Source organism: Centrocercus urophasianus, unplaced genomic scaffold (assembly GCF_019232065.1).
Source record: "Centrocercus urophasianus isolate 14NV4802_14NV808 unplaced genomic scaffold, USGS_Curo_1.0 seq_49, whole genome shotgun sequence".
NCBI lineage: Eukaryota > Metazoa > Chordata > Aves > Galliformes > Phasianidae > Centrocercus > Centrocercus urophasianus.
Window position 1 is genome coordinate 607,277 of NW_024885077.1, and position 18,342 is coordinate 625,618.

Genomic DNA, 18,342 nt, shown 5'->3' on the forward strand with positions numbered 1-18,342 from the left:
ATGCAAAAGTTATTTCTTGGGAAAGGCACTTCATTCCTCTGCTTGGCTGGCTTGCATAGAGACATGGGCAGACAGAACCATACAGCTTTTGGGCACTGTGGTGCTTGGTCTGGCTGCCTGGTTTCAGTGCTGACCAAGGTGGGTTTGACTGAACTGCCACACTTGGTGCTGAAGCTTTTCCCCCACCTGCTGGTGGGAGGCACAAAAAGGGATCGTTTATAACATCTGACGGGACGCAGACAGGTTTGTCAGCGCTCTGTTAAGCAGAAGTGTGCTCAGTGTAGCTGTTATGGGCTCTGGTCTTGTAGTTCTTACCACCTTAGAGCTGCCGCAGGTGCTTGACAACCAAGGCTGAAGCACTCAACCTGGCTTACAGGTGAGGAAATAAATCTCAGCTCCTGCTTGATGATGAGACCAGGGCCTCATCCAGCTATATTCCAGGCTTGTCATCTGTGAAAGTGCCTTTCATCTGTACATTCCAATATGAATGAAAGCAGCATTTCTCAGTGCTGCTGGTGGGAAACTCCCAGCCGTGGGGCACGGGGGAGCAGAGGGCACAGGGTTCCCTCTTTGCTTAACTCAGGGGGATGCAGGCCAGCTGCCTCTGTGAATCATAGAGTCATAGAATGGTTGAAAAAGACCATAAAGATCATCTGGTTTCAACCCCCTGCTATGTGCAGGGTCGCCAGCCACCAGAGCAGGCTGCCCAGAGCCACATCCAGCCCGGCGTCCTGTGCTCAGTGGTGTGAATGTCCAGCCAGAAGGGAACACAGAAGATAGGGTAGGAAGTAAAGCACGTTCCCTTGGTTTCTCACCCTGTGTGGGAGCAAGGAGTCTAGGTTGGCCCAGTTCCCTTGCTTGGAAAACAGCTTGGGGCTTTTGGAGTGGGAAGAAATGAGGGCACTTCCAATGTGAAGAGGAATGGCATCTCCAGAGCCCCTCTGCGAAAACATTTCCTATTCCATCCCAAGGATGAAATGTGCTGTACCTAGAAACCGTTGGGTTTGGAGTCAGAGCTGGGTTTGCATGCATTTTCTTTATTTCACAGAGAAATTGCCTAGGCTGTGTTTTGAGTCCTTTGATTATGTATATATTTACACACATGCACTAATTGGCTTTGGGAATGAGAGGGCAAAGCCTTGTCTCTCTTGGCCTGATGCGTGTTGTCAGATCTCAGGTAGGGGTTGCAGCCAGCGCAGGCTGCAGTGCTGGCACCCAGGGCGTGATGGCAGCACCATGTGCCCCACACCCTGACCCCACTGGGTGAGCAGCTCTCCAAGGGCATCGTCTGGGTGGCAGAATTAGGTCATGAAAGGAATGGAATTCGTTTATTTATAGTGATTTTAAATCACAAGTGGCTTTCACATTCATTAACTAATTACAGCCAATAGAACACTGAGACCTCCAGGCCGCTCTTAACCTCTGCAAACCTCCGTTCTTTCTTCCCCAAGTGCTGCTGCCTGCAACTCATCGTGGTGCTTTGATTTTTAAAAATAGATTGCCTCCAATATCATTGCTACCATAAAGGCAGAGAGAACTGTAATTCACGCTGCTCCTGAGCCCTGTCAGTCACAGTTAGAGGTTTTGCCTCTTAATCTTTAATTGGGAACCAGGCAACTTGCCGTGCTGTCTTCATCTGCCACTTGTTTCAATGTCCTCTGGAAGGCAGCAGGTTAGAGGTGACACGACCTCTGTGAGCAGAGGAAACAACAGCAGAGAAATGTTGGCCATCACTGAAACTAAAAGAGTGATTTCTCAGCAGCCTTGTGAATCAGGCAATCCGTTTCTGTTAAGGTTGGTAACTCGGTCCTGTAACCTGTGCTGGGTGCTTTCAGCACTTGGGCCACTTTGCAGCTCCAGGTATTCGTCCTCCCTTAACCAGACAAATGAGTCGAAGAAAAAAGGATTCCTACCTCCCCTCCATTGGGCTGTGGCATTTGTAGGTATTGAACTTCTTTGTTTTCCTGTCTTGCAGCAACTGCGATCTCAAGCTCGTGCGCTGATCACATTTGCTGGAATGATCCCTTACAGAACATCTGGAGACACGAATGCAAGACTGGTGCAGATGGAGGTCCTTATGAACTAGCAGAGAAGCTTTGGCTCAGGGCTCAGCAGCCGGGCCTGTTGGTAGTGCATCTGGGGCTGGGACCAGAGCCCTTTTGTATTCTGTATTTTCGTTGATGGAAATAAATTTCTTTGATTTCTATTTGTTTTTTGATATTTTCATTTTTGCTGTTCTTTTGTGTTTTTATGTGTTTGTTCATTTAAAAAAAAAAATAATTGGTTTATCTTTAGAAAATCATTCTCAGAGAGTAAGTATGGAGAAAAGTCGGTTCTGCAGCCCCCTGCACTGCTGTCCTGCCCTCACTCCGTGTTGCTGGGATATGAGGGCGCGTGCACTTCTGGTCACAGAGCAGGCAACAAAGCAGGGGAGCCGATTCCAACCTTTGCACGCTGCATTATTGTGGGAGACAATTAATTATTTTATTTTTATTTTTTTTCAGTATGGCTGTAAGCGTAACCTCCGCTAGGGGATGTTTGACCAACTTCCTAACTACCTTTCTACCAAAACTATTGTGGCGTGAATTTAGATGAACTTTTGGATGGGAAGCAGAGAGCCAACTTGCCATCATCCCCCCAAGGACACGTATGAGCAGCTGGGGGCTGCTGGGGGCGCTGGGGGCTGCGTGTGGCACCGGGCATTTCTGCAGCACAGTGAAGGTTGAAGCAGCTTGGAGGATGGTGACGTGGGGAGCCCTGAAGCCAGACAGGCTCAGGAGTGCGCTGTGCAGTGTGTCCTTTCTTCTGGCAGGCTGTGTGTCCTCAGGCAGCCCCTGACCTGACCAGAGGGGCAGCACTACTTGGCCCCTTCTGGAAAGGCTGCCGTGTTCCCTGCTCTGCTGTGCTGCTCGCTGACGTGCTCATTTCCAGCCTTACACCTAATGACCTTTGAGGAAGGCTGTGATGCCAGTCCCGGTGGCCCTTCCAGGCTGAGCAGCTGCTGAAGCATTCCATGCTTTGTTCTGAAGGCCAGGAAAGCCCCTCTGTGCTGTGCTGCCCCAGGAACCAGTCGCAGGGATCCAAAGGCCTGGGAGCCGTGCTGCAAGTTAAGGCCCAGCACTGCTCTGTGCAAGACACAGGTGCCGATGGGTGGGCAGGGTGCTGAGGGCAATCGGAGTCTTTAGCTACTGACTGCCCTGTGCTTTCTTCTCATGTCTGTGCAGGTGGTGACTTGCAGCACCCCATCCTCCCATGCTCCAGCTCCACATCCCAGCCCAGCTGCAGACACCTGGCTCTCCTCCCCTCACGCTGAGCTCGCTGCTGACTGCCGTACGCTGCTTTGCTGCAGATGGCACCTCGTGGTCTTCCAGGTGCCACTGTTTCTCCCCACCCCACGCCTTCCAGCTTTATGCTTAAGGACTTGTACTTCTGGAAAGAGCAGCCTGCTCCTGCTCCCTGCTGTGTCTGACCACCAGGCGTTCTGCTGCAGGGTCGGTAACCTCAGTGCCTTCCTGCCCTGACTTTGTTAGCGGGCAGCCTCCACCGTGGCTTTCTGTGGGTTTTGGGGATGTTAGAATTGATGCGTTGTTCAGAGCAGCCTATTGGAAGGCATTGCCACTGTCCATTCTGATGGGAGGAGTGCTTCCTTTCTTATGTCAGGCTTTGAGAGCAACCTCAATTTCCTACATGCAATTGCTGTGAGCAGAGTTTCCTCGTGCCCTCTCCCAAGCTGCTGTCACCCATGCCCCAGTGGGGGGCTGTGTGATGGCTGGGAGCGCAGGCTGCTCTGCTCCTGGGGGCTCTCTTCACCCTGATGGTTCCAGCTCCTTTGGGCCCATTGGTGTGAGCAGCTGCTTGGCCACCTCACAGTGGGCAGTGCTGGTGGCTGCTGATTCCCAGCCCGTTATGATGAGGATGTGACTTTGCTCCCTTTGTGTAAGGTGAATTTAGGATCATTTGCTGATTTCCTTCTGCAGGAGCTGAATACACGCCAGCAAGCACACCGCTGTCTGTCCCCAACAACCCCGGGCTTCAGCAAACCACAGCACTTTGCCTGCAAGCCTTCAGCTGTCTGTGTGCTGCAATCCGCCTTTGTGGGATGGAGGTCAGATGGGGGGACGGGGTGCAGCAAGGTGGGAGCGGTGATAACCATCTCTCTTCTCTTTGCAGGTTCCTTCCCTGCAGGTGGGGGCTCGGTCCTGCCCTGCAGTGCTCAGTCCCAGTCTCACTCTGGGCAGCAGTGCCCAGCGTGCTGGGCTGCCTCTGAGGAGGGAAACGGGGCGGTTAAAGCTTCCCTGAGGGCTGCAGGGATCTCTGCTTTGACAGGCTTTAACAGAGTCTCCCTGTGGAGTACTGAGCTGTGCTCCACAGACCGGATTAAGGTTGGTTTGACACGTTTAATGGCCACAACGGGCACAGAGCATTCCTCATCTGCCTGCAGCCCCTGCGACGCCGCGGGACGGCCGGGTATTGTTGCTGCAGCTGGTGTTGTGAATCAGGCCGACGGCAAGCGCTTCCTACTATCCGGCTATTTCACTACACCAGGGTTGCATCATACCACTTCCTTCACCCGCCTCCTGGAGCCTCCGTGCCTCTCCCGGAGCATCTTGCTGCTGCGCCTGGCCTCTGATTCCTGAGAGGCTCTGATCTGTGCCGTCTGGGACAAGTTTGTGTTTTCTGATGGGATAATGAGCTTCTAAAATAAAGCTGTGGCTTCGAGGCATCAGTGTGGTGCTGTTTGTGTTGGTGGAAGCTGATGCTCGTGTGGCAGGAATGGGTGAGGTGGGACTGAGGACGGTGTGTATGCATGTGCACAGTGTGTGGGGAGCAGAGCGAGGCCCAGAGAGCAGGTTGAAATGTTCGTGCAAGTGCAAAGGGCCACCAGAGGCAGTGGCTGGACAACCCAAATTTTCCATTAACTCGCAAAGTGAGTGGGCTGAACTTGCAATGGGCTGCAGCGTTGCCCTCCAATGTTGTTACCTGCCCTGTTAGCTGTCTTCCACGATGTTATCTGTTGCGCATTTAAGTGCATGTGTGACACTGAGCCCTGCGCGAAAGCCACCCATCCCCCTTTTTGGGGTGGGGGTCTTTTCCACCCTGGGGCTTCCAGTTCCCCTCTCCTTTGGGTTCAGCTCCCAGCGCAGCTCAGCTCCTTCAGCAGTGATGCAGCTGTGGTTTGTGGGATCTGCTGGGCAGTGCCGCAGGGAAGGGGCAGAGGAGCAGAGCGCTGAGCTCACCTCTGGCCCCCACCTGGGAACATTCAGTTCCCACCCAGATTTGTTATGGAAAACTGCCGCATTTCTCTGTAGCTCTGTCCTTGGGCCTTAATCTCAAATCCGTTATCAGTGCCGCGATCGGGCACCGGCAGCCACTGATGCTGATAACAGCAGTTTTGATACCCCCTCCGGCTATTTTTTCCCCCTGACCGGCTTGGGGTGGTTCCAGCCACTCGCATCCCCCCAGGCGCTGTGGGGCCGTGCTTGGCTCTGCAGGTATAAATCCCCGACCCCAGCACTACAACGTGGGACCCGTGCAGCCACCATGGCTGAGCTGCCATGTGCTGAGCCCCCGCCACGCTGCAGCGGCCGCTTCACCATCAGCACGCTGCTGGCTGCTGAGGAGGCGGCGGGCTGTGAGGGCACGCAGCTCTCGGGCAGCTCGCTCTGCACCAGGACCTTTGGCTACAACACGGTGGATGTGGTGCCCGCCTACGAGCACTATGCCAACAGCAGGGGGGTGGGTGAAGCCGGACGGGGGAGACCATCGCTGGCGGACCTCCACTCCATCCTCAAGGTGAGGCCTCAGTGCAGGGGCTGCTGGCCACATTTGTGCTGGTGTGGCTCTGCCCTCAGGCCCGTCTCTCCGTCCCACAGCCTGAACCTGGCCACCACCTCCGTGTGCCGTTGCCGGACCCCCAGCGCAGCAACGGCCTCCCCGACACGGAGGAGGGGGCTGGCGAGCCAAGCAGCGCCCCTGCGCCAGAACCTGTCCGCTTCGGGTGGGTGAAGGGTGTGATGGTGAGTGCCCTGCGTCCCGATGGCTATCGCAGCATCTTCACATTTTTCCCAATCGGGAAGAGAGGCGATGGCCTCATCTTGTGCCAGGGGAAGTTCAGGTGGAATTTTGGGAACAACTGCTGTTCCAAAAGAGCAGTAGGGCAGTGGCACAGCTGTGCATTCCCGTCCCTGGAGGTGCCCCAGAGCTGTGGGGATGTGGCACTGAGGGATGTGGGCAGTGGGCACGGTGGGGTGGGGTTGGACTTGGGGGTCTGAAAGGTCTTTCCCAGCCTTAAAGGTTCTGTGACCTTTGGTTTAGCATTCATGGGTTGACAGTTGGACTGGATGACCATAGAGGTACTTTCCAGTGCCTGTGATTCTGTTTTCCACAACCGGAGCTGTTCCCCATCCCTTCCTGGTGCCCTGTTGTTAGCTGGAGGCCAGCAGACCCAGCGTGGCTCTGCCTGTCCCGCAGTGCCCACCCGCCCTCACGGCTGCATTCCCGTTGCCCTGCAGATCCGCTGCATGCTGAACATCTGGGGCGTGATCCTCTACCTGCGCCTGCCCTGGATCACAGCCCAGGCAGGAATCGGTGGGTGCCTGTAGGGGATGAAGGCAGCAGGCATGGGGAGGATGCCGTGGGGCTGCCAGCGGGGCTCGGCCCGGTGCAATCCATCCTCTCCTGCAGCCCTGACGTGGCTCATCATCCTGATGTCTGTGACCGTGACCACCATCACCGGCCTGTCCATCTCTGCCATTTCTACCAACGGCAAAGTGAAGTCAGGTAGTGCTTCCCTGCCAGGTCCCTCACAGCACTCCTGGGACGACTGCACCCAAACCTTCTCCGTGGGCTTTCTGTGCCACAGGGGGCACCTACTTCCTCATTTCGAGGAGCCTGGGACCGGAGCTGGGCGGCTCCATCGGCCTCATCTTCGCCTTCGCCAACGCGGTGGCCGTGGCCATGCACACGGTGGGCTTTGCTGAAACCGTGCGGGATCTGCTGCAGGTGAGGACGTGGCTCTGCACCTCCTGTCCCCAAACCCACCTGCACCCCCCTGCCCAAGCAGAGCTCATTATCAATACCTGCTTTAACGCCACGCCGCCGATCATCAGCCGCCAGCTCCTCCAACTCGCGGACGTGGCGGCGGTTGGCTGAGGGAATTCTGTTTCCTGGTCGGTGACGGTGCCCCTTCCCCAGGAGCACGACTCCCTGATCGTGGACCCCACCAACGACATCCGCATCATCGGGGTGCTCACTGTCACCGTGCTGCTGGGCATCTCACTGGCTGGCATGGAGTGGGAGGCGAAGGTACCGCATCATCCTGCAGCAAGCCAGCCTGCAGCCTGGCCGAGCCTCCTGCCCCTCTCTGCCTCTCCAGGCCCAGATCCTCTTCTTTTTGGTCATCTTGGTGTCCTTCATAAACTACCTGGTGGGGACGGTGATCCCAGCCAGTGCTGAGAAACAAGCAAAGGGCTTCTTCAGCTACAGAGGTGGGTTCACCATGGGACCGGGCCATGGCTGAGAGTGACGATGAGAGCTGGGATTGTGTTCTGGCAGCGGTTTGCTTCCATCCAGCGCTGCAGTGTTGGAGCTGGAAGAGGTGGTGGGAGCACCAGGTGGATGGGGATGCTTCTCTGCTTCCTCCTCAGCTGACATTTTTGCCCAGAACTTCGTGCCTGACTGGCGCGGACCTGAGGGCTCCTTCTTTGGTTTGTTCTCCATTTTCTTCCCATCGGCCACTGGTATTTTGGCCGGAGCCAATATCTCCGGTGACCTGAAGGTAGGTTTTTGCCAGCCCTTCCTGAGCTGTTGCTTCTCAGGACGGGGAACTGGGGGCCCGTGAAATTCAGATGGCACAAAACCATCACTGGGGGCCCCTGGAAAGCAGCTGTGCATCTCCCTGCGACCCCCTCGGACAGGACCCTGCCGTGGCCATCCCCAAGGGCACCTTGATGGCCATCTTCTGGACCACGGTGTCCTACCTGGTGTTGTCAGCTACGATAGGTGAGTGCAGTGGGCTGAGGCCCCGTGAAGCAGGGTGGTGGGCAGCATGAGAAGCACCCGTCCTTGGAGGTGATGCAGGAGCAAAGCGTGCACGTAGCTGTGCCCCACAGGTGCCTGCGTGCTTCGGGACGCTTCGGGCAGCCTGAATGACAGCGTGGCAGTGGGCTCACCGGGCTGTGAGGGACTGGGCTGCAGCTACGGCTGGAACTTCACTGACTGCGCCCAGCAGCAGAGCTGCCGATACGGCCTCAGCAACTACTATCAGGTGTGCCTGGGGGTTCAGGCTCCGCAGGGTGTGTGGAGGGCTCCTTCTGCTTAGGTTTTCAGATGTGGCTGAATGTAACCACCTGGATGATGTTACTGGAAGCACTGAGGGCGGTGGGATGGGGTAAGGTGCAGGGTGATGTGCTGGCGGCACGGAGTGTCCTGACCACTGCGTTTTGGGGCAGAGCATGAGCATGGTGTCGGGATTCGGTCCCCTCATCACAGCAGGGATCTTTGGTGCCACCCTCTCCTCAGCGCTGGCCTGCCTTGTCTCGGCCCCCAAAGTCTTCCAGGTGAGCATTGATCCCTGTCCCTCTCCCTGTCTCTGTCCCCAGGTGACGGGACAGAACATCCCCACACCTCTCACCCCTTTCTCCCCACAGTGCCTCTGCAAGGACCAGCTCTACCCTCTCATAGGCTTCTTTGGGAAGGGCTATGGGAAGAACAGTGAGCCTATCCGTGGCTACATGCTCACCTACGTGATCGCCATTGGCTTCATCCTCATCGGTGGGTGCCTCCAGCCGGGCCTGGATGGCTTGGCTGCGGCGCACCGCTGACGCTCTGCCCTGTCCTCCTCCTGCAGCCGAGCTCAATGCCATCGCCCCCATCATCTCCAACTTCTTCCTCTGCTCCTATGCGCTCATCAACTTCAGCTGCTTCCATGCTTCCATCACCAACTCCCCAGGTGGGTGCCAGCCCCAACCCCGGCCCCATCCTGGCTGTGGGGTGAGGGGAGCCGGCGGCAGCCGCTGTCTGTGTTTGCGTGCAGGCTGGCGACCCTCCTTTCGGTATTACAGCAAGTGGTCTGCGCTCTTTGGTGCCACGGTCTCAGTGGTCATCATGTTCCTGCTGACCTGGTGGGCGGCCCTCATCGCCTTCGGCATTGTTGTCTTCCTCCTGGGCTATGTCCTCTACAAGAAACCAGGTGCGTGGTGGCTCTGGAGAGGGCCCCACATCCCCCACAGTTGTTGGCGCCCATTGCCAATCCATCCCCTCCACACAGATATCAACTGGGGCTCCTCCATGCAAGCCAGCTCCTACAACCTGGCGCTGAGCTACTCGGTAGGGCTCAGCGAGGTGGACGAGCACATCAAGAACTACAGGCAAGGAGGCTGAGATTGGAGCTGGGAGGGAGGGGAACAGAGCCGGTCCCCCACGAAGCCAAGATGGGATTGTGCCCGTGGCCACGGCCTCAGTGCTGGTGAATCACAGAGTGGGGCAGCTGCACCCCAAACCCCAGGTCCTCTGTGCCACGTGGCAAGGCCACCCTCAGATTCTGTCCTCTCCTTCCCATCAGGCCGCAGTGCCTCGTCCTGACCGGGCCGCCCAACTTCCGCCCAGCGCTGGTGGACTTCGTGGGCACCTTCACCAAGAACCTCAGCCTGATGATCTGCGGCCACGTGCTGATCGTGAGTGTGCCCACAGGGCGCCCTGCGGCTGAATTCTGCACCCTGCAGGCATCCCAAAGAAGGAAAAAAAAGTCAGGCCACATCGTGCTCCTTTGGTTCCCTATCTTGGGTAACCAGTGGTCCACAGGTGGTAGAGCACCAGTGTCATTGTCAGCAGCACCTGTCACTGGGAAACCAGTGGAGTCGAGGCTGATAAACCAAAATCTGCCGTTTTTTGGTGCAACAGCAATTCCCCATGCACGCCATGCTTAAACCCAGGTTCTGCCAACAGCTGGGGCAAGGGGAGATGGAGCTCTTTGGTGCCCATAGCACTGGGATGGGGACAGGGACAGTGGCCACCCGGCCAACGGGCCGTGCCCCCTCCCTGCTCCCCCAGGGCCCCCGCAAGCAGAAGGTGCCCGAGGCCAGGCAGGCATCGGATGGCCACACCAGGTGGCTCCTCAAGAGGAAGATCAAGGCCTTCTACACCAATGTGCTCGCTGAAGACCTGAGGAGCGGCGTCCAGATGCTGCTGCAGGTGGGGCAAGCTGACCATTGCAGGCCCTGCTTGGGGCACACAGTGCCAGCTGGGTGAATGCCTCAAGCGGGAATCTGTTGCTCCCATTGCTTTTCCTGAAGGCTGCCGGCCTGGGGAAGATGAGACCCAACATTGTTGCGCTGGGCTACAAGAGGGACTGGCAGGCAGCCGCACCGCAGAGCCTGGAGGATTACGTGGGCATCCTGCAGTACGCACTGCGTTGGCACCTGGTGGCTCCATGTGCCTCTCTGAGCCAGGCAGTGGCATCTCGCTGCTGTGTTGTCCCCACTTCATGGGGATTTTGGGGGGGAGACCACCGCCGTCAGCTGCCTCCTCCCTCCTTCCAGCGACGCCTTTGATTTCAAGCACGGTGTGTGCCTGCTGCGGCTGCGGGAAGGGCTGAGTGTTTCCCGAGTCCCACAAGCCCACAGTAAGTGCTGTGGACACGCAGTACTGGGGACCATCCTTGTGATGGGGACTGGTACCCTGAAACCAGGGCAGGACGTGTCCGTGCTCCTCTCCCTCCACAGCTAACCCTGCATTTGGGGCAGCAGAGCATCCTGATGGGAACGGCACTGGCAGCAGAGCAGCACCTGGCACAGGCATCGGTCAGTGCTCATCAGGCATGTCCAGGGCCTCCTGCAGCCTTGGGATCCACTCTGGGGAGCGGGGTTTGTGCACAGGGCACCATGGATGCAGGGGTTGAGGGTTCAGCTTGGGAAGATGGTTCTGTTTGCTACCGTAACTGCTGCGGGGTGGTGCCATGCTGATGCCTGCATTTCCCTTCACAGTAGACCCTGAGCAGCAGGCGAGCACCATCTTCCAGAGCCAGCAGGGCAAGAAAACCATCGACATTTACTGGCTCTTTGACGATGGAGGTAGGCCCTGCCTCGTGCTGCAGCGCCACGCAGCACAGGAGGATGGGGGGGCACTAAAAATGCCCTGTGGCTGCATCCTGCAGGGCTCACACTGCTCATCCCCTACCTCCTCGGCCGCAAGAAGCGATGGGGAAAATGCAAGATCCGGGTGTTTGTTGGCGGGCAGATCAACAGGATGGACGAGGAGAGGAAGGCGTACGGGCAGTGCAAAACGTGCACGGGTGTCTCGGCTCAGCAGCCGGTCGCTGAGCTCTGGGAACTGTCCCTCTCTCTGTGGCAGGATCGTGTCCCTGCTGAGCAAATTCCGCCTGGGCTTCCACGAGGTCCACGTCCTGCCTGACATCAACCAGCAGCCCCGGCCGGAGCAGTAAACAAACCCCCTGCCCACGCAGTCCTGCCTGTGCCACGGCTCTGCGCGGCACAGATCCCTGTTCTCAGTGCCACGGCTCCACTCCCTCGCAGCAGGCTGGGAGCGCGCCGTGCCCCGTCCCAGCGCGGTGTCCTTGCCTTGCAGCATCAGGAGGTTCGAGGAGCTGATCGCACCCTTCAGGCTGAACGACGGCTTCAAGGACGAGGCGGCGGTGAACGAGCTGCGGCAGGGCTGTCCCTGGAAGATCTCCGATGACGAGGCGCACAGGCACAGGGCCAAGGTAGCGCCGGGGCAGCCTGCAGGGAGCCTCCTGCTTTTAAGTCAGGAACGCGTGGTTTTGGTCTCCTAAACCTTCACCACCCGCTCCGCAGTCGCTCCGACAAGTGAGGCTCAATGAGATTCTGCTGGATTACTCGCGGGACGCGGCGCTCATCGCCATGTAGGTGTCGGCACGGCCGGTCCTGCTCCCTGTAGGGCAGGAATGGTCCCTTCGGGTTCTGGACACCCCACGGCTGTTGGGATGGGGCAGCGCTGCTGCAGCCAGGGGGAGGGCACCAAGGAAGGGGTCCGGCCCCAGGGGCGGGACGCGGTGGTTCCCTGTTTTTGGGAAGCACTGTGTGAGCTGGTGCCAGGAGGTGCTTCCTGACGCAGCCCCGTCTCGTGGCCGCAGCACGCTGCCCATCGGCAGGAAGGGCCGCTGCCCCAGCTCCCTCTACATGGCCTGGCTGGAGACGCTCTCGCAGGACCTGAGGCCCCCGGTCCTCCTGATCAGAGGGAACCAGGAGAACGTTCTCACCTTTTACTGCCAATAAAGCCTCCCGCACCCCTGCCGCATGATTTTTTTCAGACTGCGTTTGAGCGATTCCAGGGGGTTTGGGGCAGTACCAAATGTGTGGGGTTCACAGCAATGCCCAAAGGGCTGCAATGGGGCTGCGGGGCTCCAAGGCAGCAAAACCTGCCATGGCAAAAGCGAGTGTGGTTGGTTTCCAAAAGCCCCACGCTGGCATCCTTGTTGCCCCACATTCCCCCCCAGGAGAAACGTGCAACTCCATTCACCTCCATCATCACAGCGTTTACTGATTATCGCCACCAGGATTAGAAGTGTCAGTAGAAAAATAAAATGTACACAGCTCTCTATCATACAAAGGTTTGTTCATGACAGCTGCACTTGCTAAGGAGCCACAAAGCCAGGGCCGTACCCAAGCAGAGCAGCACACAGGAGGCTGGGAGGCGAATCAAGACCTGCTCAAGCAGCGACTTTCTCAGGCCAGAAGGGCTTTGTGGATGGGGCTCACAGCCCTGCCCACCAGGACACCTCAGCATTTCCATTTCCAGAAGTTGTTTACAGCTTTTGACAAGGTTACGCCGCAGTGCAGCAGGAACTGCTCTTCTCCCAGCTGTGCCCAGGGTTTATTTCCAGCCCGCTGCAACAGCTCTCAGCATTTCTGAATTCCAGCCTTCCTAAATCCTTCTGCCCCAGCAAAGCCAACAGAAACCTGCTGAAAGCTCCAGCTTGCCTCACTCCAGATGGAGATAAAGGAAACACCCTGTATCTAAACAGATCATCATTCCTGACTTTGGTTTGGGGAAGGAGGAGGAAGATGCAGAGGGAGAGGCCCAACCTCCTCCCAGCTGGTCCTCCACAAGCACAGCACGGCACACAGAAGGGCTCGTGCTCAGCACCCATCAGGCAGTCTTACAGCGGCATTTACTAACAATCTGAACCTTGCCCACCTCAGGAGAAGGATTCACATTAAACTAAAACTCACAGTTTTATTCCCTGGATTAAAATGGGTTGCATTTTAGAGCAATTTCATTAAAAACTCCTTAAAAACGACTCTCTCCACCTGCTGGCAAAAAAAAAAGACCATTCACAAGACATCTTAGCACAGTGAGAGAATTGCTTTCATGATCAGCACAGGACCTTGATTGGAGTTGTTTCAGCAGAGGGGCCGTTGTGTTTGTGGCCTTGGGAAAACTTGCTACAAAAGGTAAGCTGATCTGGAGAGCAAAGGATTTCTGTCACCACACAGGTGGGAAGCACGGCCTGGAGGCTGGACACAGATGGTGCCTTCCTCCAGTCAGCTGCTAACAGATTGCTGTGCCACCCAGCAAAATCCTCAGCATTCAGTGCCAGCTTCCCTGTGGGCCCAGAAAACAGACCAGAGAGCCCTGACTGCATAGCACACCTCTGGAAGACAGGGCAGAGCTCAGAATTAGTTAAATACCATTTAAACCAAACCAACGCATTAGGAGAGATTGTAGCATGGCCAGAAGGAGTTGGTCTGGGCTTATTTTTGCACAGCTCAGTGCTGACAGCTGGGAAGCTCTCAGGTGCCACGGGCTGAGTGTTTAAAACACAACATATGGCCTCTATGCCCCAAAAAGGCACCAGGTTCTCACCCACAGGGTCACCAAGGCAGAGTGCTGAGTTCTACATGTGCCAGCTGTGGTGTCTGAATACTTGCAAAGATGCTCAGACACACACCTACGTGAAAGGAGAGCAACATCACAGGTCTCCTTCAAAGCAAAAGCACACATTCGTGCACCCCAAGAGTTGTGCTGTGAGCAGCAGGGTGCAGCTCCTGTGCAGGAGACACAGCTTCAGAAGAGTTTCACTGCAATGAAGTTCATAAAGACTACAATCATTACTACACTGGTGATTTCCCATGCCTCAGCACTCATAATAACAATAACAATCACAGCTCTCAGCCACAATTTTGCACTTTCATCCATTTAAAATGTTTGGCTTTTTTTTTTTTTCTTTTGCTGCTCCCCAGTCTCACTACGACCATGACCTGGCATAAGGAAGATGGGGCCAGAAAAGAAAACAATAAAGGAAGATTCTCATTAAAAGAAAAAAAAAAAAAAAAAAGAATCACATTAAAAGAGCTTCGGGTTCACTGCAAAGTGAGCTCTGAACACATCACACCACCCGCAGCCACGCTCTCGCCCCCCAGCAGTTCAGTTACTCTGTTGCTACAATTTGTCACCCACCAGAGGTCAGCGAGTCTCTGCCAGAGCCCTCTGCCTATCCTCCAGGAAAACAAAGTTTCACTTGGCACTTAGCGTTACAAGAACGTAACGAAATGAACCATTTTCACCTCAATTTCTGAAGCGGACCGCAGCCCCATGAAGCGGCCAGCAAGCAGCCAGCACCAGAGCCTGGCTGCCAGCGCTCACTCAGGGCTGGTGACACAGCTTCAGCAGTGCTGAAGAACAAACCTGGATGTTATGGTTGCTGTAGGAGCAAGATAAGTTACAGAAAGCACGTTCTCCATCACATCTGTGGCACGCGGCCCTTCAGGCCAGGCTCTGCGAGGAGATTCCTGCTTATCACAGTCAGGGAGCCCTGCCACCGGCCTGAGGCAGCAGATGCCTTCATGCAGCTTTGCAGTGGGGAGGAAACGCACGCCAAGGTGCCATCTAAGCTGTGCTCCCTGGTTACTGCCTTCACAGACACCAGGCGTGCTGCAGATGCTTCGCTTCCATTTTCAATCACCAACATCTGGAGGAAAGCTACAGAGTGGCCAAAATCCGCAGGAATGAAACCACCACCACACAGAACGTCTGACCCACTCCAAAAATGAGGGCTTCAAAAGGAATCATTTTTTTCCCAGCAGCTCTGTAAACTCCAGCAATAGCTGCACCTGTGGAGGAGAGGAAAAGCAGAAATATTACTGTGTGATGGCAATGAGAGCTGTACTGCTGCGCTACGGGAATACAGGGAGGGATTTAACTGGAGGGAATGCAAGGCTCTTCGGGAGAAGGCTCTGCAGATAAGCAGGTGGAGGCAGATCCATGAGAAACCTCAGCAGAAGCAACACATGCAGATCACAACACATGACAGTATTATTAAGGTTGGAAAAAAACACTAAGAGCACCTAGTCCAACCTCCCCCAGCCTCACCATGCTCACTGACCGTGTCTCTCAGTGCCATATCTCCGTGGTTCTTGAACACCTCTGGGAACACCACCTCCCTGGGCAGCTGCACCAGTGCCTCATCACTCCCTTGGAGAAGGAATCGTTCCTAATATCCAGCCTGAACTTCATCTAGCACCACCTGAGGCCACCACCTCTCGCCCTGTCGCCGTTACCTGGGAGCAGAGGCTGACATCCCCTCCCACAGCCTCCTGTCAGGGCTGCAGAGCTCTGCCCTGAGCTCCTCTTCTCCACGCTGACCCACCCCATTCCCTCAGCCGCTCCCACAGCGCTGTGCTCAGACCCCTCACAGCTCCGCTCCCCTCCCTGGGCACACTCCAGGACCTCCACGTCTTTCCTGCACCCAGGGGCCCAGCGCTCAGCACAGCACTGAGGTGTGCCCCCAGCAGCGCCATATAGAGACACAGTCCCCTCCTGCTGCCTGCTCTGCTGCTGTCACAAGCCGGGATGTTGCTGGGCTCCACACCCACCTGGGCACGCTGCTGGCTCAGTTCAGCAGCTTTCAGCTCACACCCCCAGACGTTTTCCCTCTGTGCAGCTTTCCAGCCATTCTGCCCCAACCCTGCAGCAACGCTCGGGATGTTGTGACCAAAGTCCACAAAGCCCATCCATCCAGCCTGCGTACCCACCGGGCCAGCAGTTGGGAAAGTTCTGCCGGGGCCTCACTTCAGCCCCGCCCGAGCTGCCCTGCTCCCCAGAGCTGCCCTCCCAAATACCCCCCGGCCGCCCCTACTTGTCAGGATGCCGGCGGTGATGGGTCCCACGATGCCCATCAGCAGGAGGCTGACAGACATGAACCTGCCGTACTTGTGGTGCCGGAGGGTGAAGAGAGCGAGCAGGGCGGCGGGGACGTGGAAGGAGAGCGAGGAGACGAGGGCCCACAGGAAGACGCCGTACCACATCTCTGCGGGGAGAGCGGCGGTCAGGGCCGGCCCGGGCCCGGAGCCCTCGGAGAGAGCCCCGGGAAGGGCAGGCGGGGCTCGGGGCGGAGAGGCCGTACCTGGGAAGGTGGACAGCGGGCTGGAGTAGGTGGTGCCGTTACCGACGCGGGGCACCAGGCGGAGGCTGAGGATCTGCTGTAGCAAACCCCCACCGCCCGCCTCGCCGCCCTCCATCCCCTCGGCTGGCTGGCTGGCTGCCGGCCCGCCCCCCCCGCCGCTCCAACCAATAGCGAGCGCCGCTCGCCGACGGGCAGTTCCGCTTGCCAACCAGCAGCGGGCTGCCATAGGAACGGCCGCCGGCCGCAAAGCGTGCCGGGAGCGGTGCGGAAGCGGATAGGCGGCGGTGAGACGCTCTAGCCGGCACGCCACCTTCTCGTCGTCGCTTCCCCCTCTTTTCACGGCGCGGGCGTTGGTCCTCCCCGCTAGGGGGCGCTCCGAGCCGGCAAAGGCGACGCTCTGGTGGCGGTGGCGGCCGCGCGTGCGGGAGGCGGCGGTATGTCGGGCTGCGAGGAGGAGGCGGGGGACGGGTACAGCTCGGCGGAGGACGAGGACTACGTGCCTTCGGGTGAGCGGGCGGCGCGGGGGGATGCGGCGGGGCCGGGGCCGGCTGGAGGGCGCGGGGCTGAGCGGCTGTGCTTGCAGGTGCGGAGTACAGCGAGGAGGACGAGAGTGAGCTGCTGAGGGAGGAGGAGGAGGAGGCGGCCGGCCCAAGGCCCACCCGCAGCAAGAGTGGCTCCCGGCGGGCCGCCCGCAGGTAGGGAGCCGGCCTGAGGGAGCGGCCCGTTTCCTTGTGCTTCGTGCCTTCCAGTCGGGATTTAAGAGGCCGAGAGCCCTGGCCTGAGCTGTGCTGCGCCTGAAGCCCTCAGCGGTGGGGAGTCGGGGGAGGGAGCGCTGGGGTGATGCACCACGTTCACCTGTCAGCCCTGTGCCTCACGCAGCCCTGCGTGTTTGCTTGCTGTCTGCTTGCAGGAAGAAGAGGAGAGGCCTCGTGCTTGAGGTCGATGAGAAAGAGGAAGGAAAAGTTCAGGAAAATGAAGACGAGGAGGATGACTTAAAGCAGTCAGAAAGAGACCGGGAAGAAGAAGAAAAAAAGAAAGAGGACGCACTTTGGGCCAGCTTCCTCAGCGACGTGGGGCAGAAGCCCAAAGCAGCGGCCACACAGGCAACTCGTGCTGACAAGGTACCAGGGTCCCCCTTTGCTGAGGGGATGTGGGGTGGCTGAAGCTGGAATGTGTGGGTGGCAGACACAGCACTGCTATGGAGGGGCTACATTCATTTGTGTCCTAGCTGTCCTGTATGCCTGGAGCCCCGCTATGGGCCAGGCAGCTGACTGCCTTCCCACTGGGGAGGCCTGCAGTCTGGCAGGGCTGCTTCCTGGAGCTGCTTCTCAGCATCCTCTGGTGTCCCATGAACAGCTGGCAGTGTCTCTTCATGGTCTTGGAGTCGCCTTGTGAAGTGCATGTGAGAAGTGATGCTGGGCTTGAGTTACACTCGTGGGCACAACTTTTCCTTAAGGCTTCTTGGGCCTCTGTCACTGCTCCAGTAACACGCAGTCTGTGTGTATAAGTGTGGAAACAATCATTCCAGCTATTGCTGGAATCATTCCTCTCTTGCTGGAATTAGTTTTTTTTTTTCTTCTCCAACGGATCAACCAAAAGAATCTTTTGTAACAGAAGTCTTGACTCTTGAACTGGTGACATATGGCTGCAATTCTCCTTGCTTCTCTCTACAACTGGAAAGCTGGAGGTTCAATATAGTTGTGCAATCCTTGCTTGCAGCTTTTAGGAGGAGCATCATTTCATCTGAAGCCTCGTGCTTCGCCCCACCTCAGGTCTTACTGGGCGAATGGCTGAGTGGCTGTGCTTGATTTGAGAAAACTGTGACTTCAGGCTTTTGCTTGCTCTCTGAACCACAGCACTGTATCCTTGCTAGTTCCTATATATAATTAAAGTTTCTCTTCTTGTTTTGGCTCTGAACTGTGACTTACAATGATAAACTGAGAATGAGATGGGGCTTATGC

At 57.1% G+C, this 18,342-nt stretch overlaps 4 protein-coding genes and 1 long non-coding RNA gene across 7 annotated transcripts in view; 4 read left to right on the forward strand and 1 right to left on the reverse strand.

Moving 5' to 3' along the window:
* Positions 1–2,206, forward strand: part of NUP93 (nucleoporin 93) — a 69,329-nt gene extending 67,123 nt beyond the window's left edge. For both annotated transcript variants that reach the window (XM_042834832.1, XM_042834831.1), the window contains one exon: positions 1,976–2,206. In XM_042834832.1, coding sequence (XP_042690766.1) covers positions 1,976–2,086 — 111 coding nt within the window. In that variant the 3' untranslated portion in view covers positions 2,087–2,206. The remainder of the gene's footprint in view (positions 1–1,975) is intronic.
* Positions 2,207–2,327: 121 nt separating this feature from the next.
* LOC122169046 lies at positions 2,328–4,719 on the forward strand. Of its 2 annotated transcripts, XR_006171454.1 has the most exons (4): positions 2,328–3,140; positions 3,225–3,491; positions 3,978–4,467; positions 4,546–4,719. It is a non-coding gene; the product is annotated as an uncharacterized LOC122169046 (long non-coding RNA). The 2 variants fall into 2 exon arrangements; XR_006171453.1 differs by having other exon boundaries at positions 3,978–4,719.
* Positions 4,720–5,541: 822 nt separating this feature from the next.
* On the forward strand, positions 5,542–12,251 carry SLC12A3 (solute carrier family 12 member 3). The gene is made up of 26 exons (XM_042834781.1): positions 5,542–5,793; positions 5,874–6,017; positions 6,513–6,588; positions 6,685–6,780; positions 6,863–7,002; positions 7,195–7,305; positions 7,376–7,487; positions 7,647–7,777; positions 7,917–8,001; positions 8,112–8,266; positions 8,451–8,558; positions 8,649–8,772; positions 8,849–8,950; positions 9,035–9,190; positions 9,269–9,368; positions 9,563–9,674; positions 10,051–10,191; positions 10,293–10,399; positions 10,539–10,621; positions 10,722–10,799; positions 10,983–11,069; positions 11,153–11,264; positions 11,350–11,436; positions 11,584–11,719; positions 11,811–11,878; positions 12,110–12,251. Exons 1-26 carry the CDS (start codon positions 5,542–5,544, stop codon positions 12,249–12,251), a joined length of 3,045 nt encoding a protein of 1,014 aa, XP_042690715.1.
* A 245-nt stretch (positions 12,252–12,496) lies between these two features.
* TMEM170A (transmembrane protein 170A) lies at positions 12,497–16,507 on the reverse strand. Its single transcript, XM_042834777.1, has 3 exons — positions 16,382–16,507; positions 16,115–16,285; positions 12,497–15,089 (listed from the first exon to the last, which is right to left on the reverse strand). Exons 1-3 carry the CDS (start codon positions 16,494–16,496, stop codon positions 14,959–14,961), a joined length of 417 nt encoding a protein of 138 aa, XP_042690711.1. The 5' UTR covers positions 16,497–16,507; the 3' UTR covers positions 12,497–14,958.
* Positions 16,508–16,781: 274 nt separating this feature from the next.
* The window catches only part of CFDP1 (craniofacial development protein 1), a 48,280-nt gene continuing 46,719 nt past the window's right edge, over positions 16,782–18,342 (forward strand). Inside the window, exons 1-3 of the mRNA XM_042834775.1 lie at positions 16,782–16,887; positions 16,965–17,076; positions 17,292–17,502. Coding sequence (XP_042690709.1) covers positions 16,818–16,887; positions 16,965–17,076; positions 17,292–17,502 — 393 coding nt within the window. The 5' untranslated portion in view covers positions 16,782–16,817. The remainder of the gene's footprint in view (positions 16,888–16,964; positions 17,077–17,291; positions 17,503–18,342) is intronic.

What these genes read in the sequence shown, in the direction of transcription:
- SLC12A3 (XM_042834781.1), top strand. Translation starts at nt 5,542, where the DNA reads ATGGCTGAGCTGCCATGTGCTGAGCCCCCGCCACGCTGCAGCGGCCGC. An exon ending in GCATGGAGTGGGAGGCGAAG is followed by an intron (nt 7,306 to 7,375) that starts GTACCGCATCAT and finishes CTGCCTCTCCAG; the next exon opens with GCCCAGATCCTCTTCTTTTT. An exon ending in GCGTCCAGATGCTGCTGCAG is followed by an intron (nt 10,192 to 10,292) that starts GTGGGGCAAGCT and finishes CTTTTCCTGAAG; the next exon opens with GCTGCCGGCCTGGGGAAGAT.
- TMEM170A (XM_042834777.1), bottom strand. Translation starts at nt 16,496, where the DNA reads ATGGAGGGCGGCGAGGCGGGCGGTGGGGGTTTGCTACAGCAGATCCTC. An exon ending in CCCGCTGTCCACCTTCCCAG is followed by an intron (nt 16,286 to 16,381) that starts GTACGGCCTCTC and finishes CTCTCCCCGCAG; the next exon opens with AGATGTGGTACGGCGTCTTC. An exon ending in CACCGCCGGCATCCTGACAA is followed by an intron (nt 15,090 to 16,114) that starts GTAGGGGCGGCC and finishes TCTCCTCCACAG; the next exon opens with GTGCAGCTATTGCTGGAGTT.